We start from the raw sequence: 7,736 nt of genomic DNA, 5'->3' as shown, positions 1-7,736 counted from the left end.
ATTGGAAGCCAACGCCATAGCAGAAATATTGTCACACTAGAGAGTAGGAGGCACAGGAGAGGCAATAGACAATTCAGTGAGGAGCATGCTAATCCAAGCCAACTCGGCAGCAATATGGGCAAGAGAACGGTACTCGGCTTCAGTGGAAGAGCGAGAGACTGTGGCCTGCTTTTTGGCAGACCAAGACACCAAGTTAGAACCCAAGAAAATACAATAACCTGAGGTAGATTTTCGGTCGGAAACATCTCCAGCCCAGTTAGAATCAGAGTAGGCCTGAACATCAAACGAGCTGGGAGAGTAGGTCAGACCATGTCCAATAGTACCTTTAACAAAACGTAGCAGTCGTTTAACTGCAGCAAAATGTCCAATGGTGGGAGCATGCATATGCTGGCAAGAGTAATTAACAGCCAAAGAAATATCTGGACGAGTTATGGTAAGGTATTGAAGAGCACCCACAAGGCTACGATAGAGAGCAGGATCAGAAAATGGAGCTGATGAATCAGGAGCAAAGGAAGGTTTAACTGAGATAGGTGATGGACAGGGTTTACAATCAACTAAGCCTGCCTTACGAAGAATGTCCTCAGCATATTTCTGTTGGGACAAAACATAGCCAGTGGGAGTTGGTGTGATGGAAATACCCAAAAAATAGGATAAGTCACCAAGTTCTTTCATAGAAAATGCAGTCTACATATGAGAGATGAGTGTTTGAATGTGAGAACCATCATTGCCTGTAACTAAAATGTCATCCACATAAACCAAAAGAGCAGTGAAAGTAGTGCTGGTTTGCTGGATGAATAAAGAAGAATCACACTTGCTATTATGAAATCCTTGAGATAAAAGATAATTGGAAAATGTAGAATACCAAGCCCGGGGTGCTTGTTTTAAGCCATATAAAGCTTTCTTGAGATGACAAACATGATGAGGGTAATCTGGATGAACAAACCCTGGTGGTTGAAGCATAAACACTTCCTCTTCAAGAACTCCATGAAGGAAGGCATTGGATATATCCAATTGTTTCAAGGGCCACTGATGATGAAGAGCAAGACAGAGCAAAATTCTGATGGTTGGAAGCTTAGCTATAGGACTAAAGGTCTCTTGAAAATCCACACCGGCTTGCTGCAGGTACCCTTTGGCCACAAGTCTAGCTTTGTGTCTAGCAATGGTACCATCCGAATTCCGTTTCACCTTGAAAACCCACGTACAACCAATAGCAGTTTTGCCTAGGGGAAGACAAACTAGAGACCAAGTACGTTGCTGTTGCAAGGCATCAAATTCAGCTTGCATAGCCTTAAGCCAAATAGGAGAAAGAAGAGCTTCTGTATGAGATGGAGGTTCAGAATCAGAGTAAAGAGAAGAAAGCTTGGTATGAAGTAAACATTGAGAAGAGAGTTTAGAGCGGGTAATCATGAGATGAACATTTGTAGTGGCAGGAGGAAGTAATGGTAAGTGGATTGAGAGGGAATTAATAGGAATGGAAGGAGTAGAACCACAAGGAGGCCGAACAAGAGGCTGAACAAACAGAGGTGTTGTTGCTGCTGGAGAAAAAGACAGAGATGCTGATGAAACCGCAACTGATGGAAATGATGAAGATGCTGTAGAAGTAGAGAGAGATGCTGGTGGAGCTGCTGGGGATGGAATAGGGATAGTAGACCAAAAGAAAGATTGAATGTGAGGTAAAGGAAGAGAAGAAGAGGTAAAAGACAGTTGCTGAAAAGGAAAGACAAATTCATTGAAAAGAACATGTCTAGAAAGATAAATCCGGCCAGAAATAGGATCAAGACACCTGTACCCCTTAGCAAAGGGATGATAACCAAGAAACACACAAGGTAGAGACTTAGGTTGAAGTTTAGTGGAGGAATAAGGCTGAAGCCAAGGATAGCAGAGACAACCAAAAACCCTGAGAAAAGAGTAATCTGGAGGATGATGAAATAAAACATCAAAAGGAGATTGATGCTGCAGCTGAGTAGAAGGAAGTCTATTGATCAAATATGTAGGAGCAGCAACTGCTTCAAACCAGAATTTAAGAGGCATGGAGGAATGATGAATCAATGCAACGACTATCTCTGTGATATGCCGATGTTTTCTTTCAGCAGTGCCATTTTGTGGTGGAGTGTATGGGCAAGAATGTTGGTGAAGAATGCCATTAGCAACAATAAAGTTCTTCATTTTATTATTACAAAATTCAGTTCCACCATCAGTACGAAATATTTTTAAAACAGCATCAAATTGTTTCTCAGCATAAGTTTTGAATTCCAAAAATTTGTCATAGACTTCACTTTTGTATACTAGAGGATACAACCAAGTAAATTTACTAAAATCATCCACAAAAATCACATAGTATTTGTAAGTAGAAGAAGAATGAAAAGGGCCCCAAACATCACTATGGATAAGAGAAAGAGGCTTATTTACACTTGAAGTTGACAAATGAAAAGGAAGACGATGACTTTTAGCAACACAACAATCTACACAATCTTGAGTAGCAAAAGGTACAGATTTAAGATGCAAATGATGTTGAAGATGATGAAATTTTACAGAAGAAGGGTGGCCTAGTCTATTATGCCAAATAGTAGGTGTCACAGAAGTAGGCTTATCAGGAGATTTATTAGTACTAGTAACAAAAGCCTGTGAACAAACTGGGGAAGCAGCAGATGAAGCAATAGGTGGCATAAAATGATAAAGTCCATTGATGTTACATCCCTTGTGAAAACTTTCTTTGTAATTTTGTCCTGAATCACAAAGTTAGACTCATCAAATGTTATGATGCAATGATTATCTCGAGCTAACTTTTGAACAGAAACAAGATTGGAAGAAATAGATGATGAATGAAGAATATTGTTAAGTCGAAATGAATGATGTGGAGTAGGTAAAAGTCCATTACCAGTGTGATTGATAGGGACAGAAGTGCCATCTCCAATAGTGACCTGATCAGTACCTTGATATGGTTGATAATAAGACAGATTATTGAGGTCATTGGTGATGTGATCAGTAGCAGCAGAATCTAGGTACCATGGGACTGATGAAGATGATGAGACATCTGTAGTTGAAGAAGCAACAAAGGCCCTAGGAGCAGATGATGAAGCACCATTGGTATTGACATTAAGAGACTGATATTGAGATTGATACTGAGAGTCCATTCGGTGCCAACAATCAAGAGCTAGATGACCAAAACCGCCACAAATTTGACAAGTGTGAGAATTGTGAGGAGAATTTGGTGCAAATCTGCCTCTTCCTCGAGTGTAATGGCCAGAAAATCTGCCATTACTACCTCTATAATATCTGCCTCCTCTGTAAGAAGATCTACCGCGAGAGGCATGACCGTGAGAGGAAAATGGAGAAGAAGTAGGAGAAGCAAAGCCTTTGACAGTAGAGAAGGCAATTGTTGGTTCAACCTTTTTAGTTTTTGCTTCCATGTGAATCGCTTCAGAACACAACAGAGAAGACAACTCTTCCATTGAAATACAACCAGATCGGGCTCGAATGGATGTTTTAAAAGCATCGAATTCATCGGGAAGACCATTCAAGGTTAATAGGACAAGATCTTCATCGTCGATAACTACTGATGCAAGAGCCAATTGACTAACGATAGCTTTGATTTTGGAAAGATATTCCTCCATTGATTCAGATTTTTTCAAAACAGAATTCAATTTATTCTTCAGCTGATGAATATGTGATCTGGAAAGAGAAGTGAATTTCTTGTGAAGAACAGACTAAACGTCGGCACAATGGTGAAATGGAAGAATAGTAGCATAGATTGAAGGAGATAGAGTAGCATTGAGACAACTCAATAGATGAGCATCGATAAGCATCCATTGAGTGTAATCTGGATTGTTTACCTCAAGACCATCTCTATTAATGATCAAAGGAGAATGACAGAGTATGGAACCATCAACATATCCAAGAAGATTAGTAGCTCTGAGAATATTACTAACTTGACTACTCCAAATGATGAAATTGGTAGAATCAAGTTTCACTGTTACAAAAGAAGATAGGTTGGAGATCAGAAGAGACAGATTAGATGGAATAGTGGAAGACAGAGATGATGCGGAAGCTGCCATGGAAGAACACTCGTTAGAGCCTCATAGCTCTGATACCATGAAGAAAAGCTGAAATTCTTATTCCATACTCAATGTACAAGATATTTCATATATATATAGTACTACAATTATATCTATACAAGAGATATGTATCTCAACACATGTGCTAATTCTGATAACTGTGTAACTGTCTAACCATCTAACAAACTATCCAACTGTCTAACAGCTCTGCTTTATTGCTGAAACGGAATAGAGGCTGAGCTGCTATGCTTGGGCTCTGCTATGCTTGGGCTTTGATGCAATGTCCTCAACAGTTTCAAATGAAACATACAATAGGCATACTATTGGAGTTCTATTTACATGAACGAGACACACATTAGCACTTACATTCACAGTAGAAAACCCTACCTTATGTAGCATTTTCTTCCAGAATTCACTCTTGAAAATTAATTTGGAAGAGAACGGTGTCCAAAATTCTATCTTCACATGTTCAATCTCACAGTTTATTGAAGTGGGACAATGTTAAGATTGTCACAAGTTACTTAGATTGAAAAACCACCATTCTATCTAGTAGAGAATTTTCCTTATGCCTTAAAAGGCCAAACTTTATTTACTTCTATTTAAATTAAACATAACATTATTGAACAAGCATACACGTATTGTATGATTCGTGCAGATCTTGAAACGACTAAAACCAAAAATACATGTCACAAGTACAATAATTATTAAAACAAACATAGTTAATTATGACGTCAACAATTCATCAGAGATCAATCCAGAACCATTGAACTTTTGCTTCGTGATGTGGTCTATATGCTCTATCATGTTGTTGGTCAAATGATTTTTACTATCTCCAATTTGACCTTTTCGGAAGAAGTTGGAATTTTCAACTGCAAGTTCCTTATTAAATTGTTGCACACCACACTTATTAATTTCCAAGTTGCTCAGATTCTCAAAACTACAGAACTTAGCTATTTTTTGCGCCACATCTTCACTCTCTTCCTCTATTGTGAAAGGTTGCCCTAGAAATACTGCCAATCTTTTGAGGTAAACCGATGGCTCTCTTTTCAAATCCTCATACCTCAGGAACAATATATTATTAGGTGATTCTTGACTCGCCTTCCAATATCCCAACACATGATCCCAAAAGGGTCCATAATTTGAAATGCCCTCGCAAAAGAGATCAAATGCTTCGTCTAGTGATAGTGGTGGTTGTTCTTTGGGTTTTGTTTTGTTCATGAAGTACCACATAGAAACAAACACATCTTTGGGGTCACGCCAAATGTAAACAAACTTGCAACCAGAAGCTATCATAGATTCAGGTAGCAAAGGGTAAGGAATGTGAGTAGCAAGGAGCCGGGGTGAAGGAATAGCTTCAAGATCACTAATGGGGCAGTCACTAAAATTATGTGTATCTAAAGCAGGGAAAGCAACCATGGGGACCAGTATTGAGCAAAGGGTGGGAGGAAAAATCATGGAGGGACCTATTCATGGTGGCGAACATGAGGACTTCACGAAGGCTGCCAAGAAAATATCAGTGGGACGAGGCTTGAAGTGATTTTGTACCAACAGGGCTCCTTTCAAGCCAATATTAGGGTTAAACCAAAAACCTTGATACTGGAGAACATGTTGGCGTATCCAGCCTCTCCCTTTGGGAAGGGTTTGGAGCATCTCATTGTACTTTTGGTAAGTTTCTTTATACTCTTCTTTTTCATCGTTGGTTTTTGAAATATAGGCTTGTTTAGTGAGAGGGAAAGTCGCCATGGCTAAGAAGGGTTGAGAATGCTCGAGTTGTGAATGCGAGTGCACCTCTCTATAAAATGGAGTATATGCCACTGTGTAGATCTTATTAACCGTAGTACAGAAAAACATGTATTAAACAATAAACAATGAGATATTCTTCTTCCTCAGTCTGATACGCAGAGAGGGAGGAGAGAAAGAGAAGAGAAAGAGAGGGAGAGGGAGAGGCCGTCGCCGTCGCCGATAGCCGATCGCCGCCTCACTGCTCTGCTCTGATCGTCTCCGTCGCTGCTCTGATCGTCTCCTCTGCCCCTCATCGGCTCTGCCCCGCTCGTCGCCTCCGCCGATCGTGTCGCCTCCGCCGCCTGCTCCTCCATTTTTTAGGCCCCCTCCATTCCTTCCTCTCCCTCCCCCTCCTCCCCCTCCCCTCCCCCTCCCCCTCCTTCCCTTCTTCGTCCTGCTGAAAAGAAAAAACAAAAAAAAAAAAAAAATTAGGGAATTTTTTTTTGAGCCATTCGAGCCGCTGCCCATTCGGGCTCTGTAGCACCACTGAAGGAGGAAATTACAATTCAATTATGTTTCCAAAATAACTTTCAAATCAATAGTAAAACTTAACAATTTTAATAATTGAAGTTGTAATTTTTCCATCACTTTACAAATGTTTTTTGGTCATACAGTATCCCCAATCTCGAATGATCCCACCCACGAGGGTCTCTGGCATGGGAAATCAGGAAGTCATATTTGCAGCTTAGTCCCTGATTTTCTTTATTAGCAGTTTAAGCTAGTGTTTGGGATTAGTTTTGAAGTAGATTTGTTTACTTTTCCAGAAGATAAAGATAAAAATGAAAATTTGATGTATTTGAAAATAAATCTTAATTGTATGAAAACATATGAATAGCTAATGTCATACTTTTATTTTTTACTTGAATTTTTTCAATTATTTGCTTGAATTCTTTTCATTTTGGGGGTTTACGTATAAACTCTCAAGCTTGAAAGTGAGTGAGTTCAAATAAAATCGAAAAAAAAAATATAAACACAAATAAAAAGAAGGTTCAATCACACTAAGGCCCCTTTTGGTATACCTGTTAAAACAACTTATAAATTATAGCTTAACAGAATATAGATTATGACTTTAATCAGAAGTTACTAATCTGTTTGGTGTAACTGTTGGATTATAGATTTAAGTTGCTGAGTAGTGTTTGTTAAATAAGCTGTGAAATAGTTTTTTCAATTAATTTTTATTTTTTGTTTGTCTACATTTCTCATAAAAAATAATAATAATAATCTATAGTCCATTTGAGTCTTTTTCTATTTTTAAAAAAATAAAAAATAAAAAAATTTAAGAGTATAATCATAAATTAACATGTCCACAACAGAAGCTGATAATCAGAAGCAAGGGGTGAACAGCTTCTCAGAATCAGCTTTTTTGAGTTAAAATAAGCTGTTAGAATCAGAAGCTGTTTGAAATAAGTTTAACCAAACAGTCCAAAATAACTTTTTCAAAGCTAAAAGTCATAAGTTGGCTCTGAAAAGCTAAAACAAACACCCCTAAAACTTCCACAACTAAAAGTTAATATCACTTTCCCTACTTCATTTGTGAATATTTACTTATTGACTTCTCAACTATAAAAATTATACAAATATATCATTTTTGGAGATGGTTTGGAGAAGGTGAAAGTGATATGTTTTTATAGTTGAGAGAATTAAAATATACGAATTCATAGATATAAAAATAAAAAATTATTCAGTAATAATTGAAGGAGAAGACTTGTCTTCAGTCTATATAGTGTACTAGACGGGCCATCACATGTCCTATTTTGATGACCAAATCGTTTAATGTATAGAACTCGTCAACATCACTGAAAAAAATTATGTTAATCAGATATCGATAGCCCTTGATCGAAACATATTTTTAACAATAATTTATTTTTAAAATTATATTTATCATTGAAAAAATATGAT

General features: G+C 37.9%; 1 protein-coding gene across 1 annotated transcript; it reads right to left on the bottom strand.

Annotated features, from left to right (window-relative positions):
* Window positions 1-4,778: 4,778 nt before the first annotated feature.
* LOC145813266 (cytosolic sulfotransferase 17-like) lies at window positions 4,779-7,312 on the bottom strand. Its single transcript, XM_082908547.1, has one exon. It carries the CDS (start codon window positions 5,508-5,510, stop codon window positions 4,779-4,781), a length of 732 nt encoding a protein of 243 aa, XP_082764673.1. The 5' UTR covers window positions 5,511-7,312.
* Window positions 7,313-7,736: the final 424 nt, after the last annotated feature.

The sequence above is a fragment of the Camellia sinensis genome, chromosome 15 (genome assembly GCF_055761805.1).
Source record: "Camellia sinensis isolate YWXY chromosome 15, ASM5576180v1, whole genome shotgun sequence".
Classification (NCBI taxonomy): Eukaryota; Viridiplantae; Streptophyta; class Magnoliopsida; order Ericales; family Theaceae; genus Camellia; species Camellia sinensis.
This window is presented reverse-complemented; position numbering and strand designations above follow the sequence as displayed.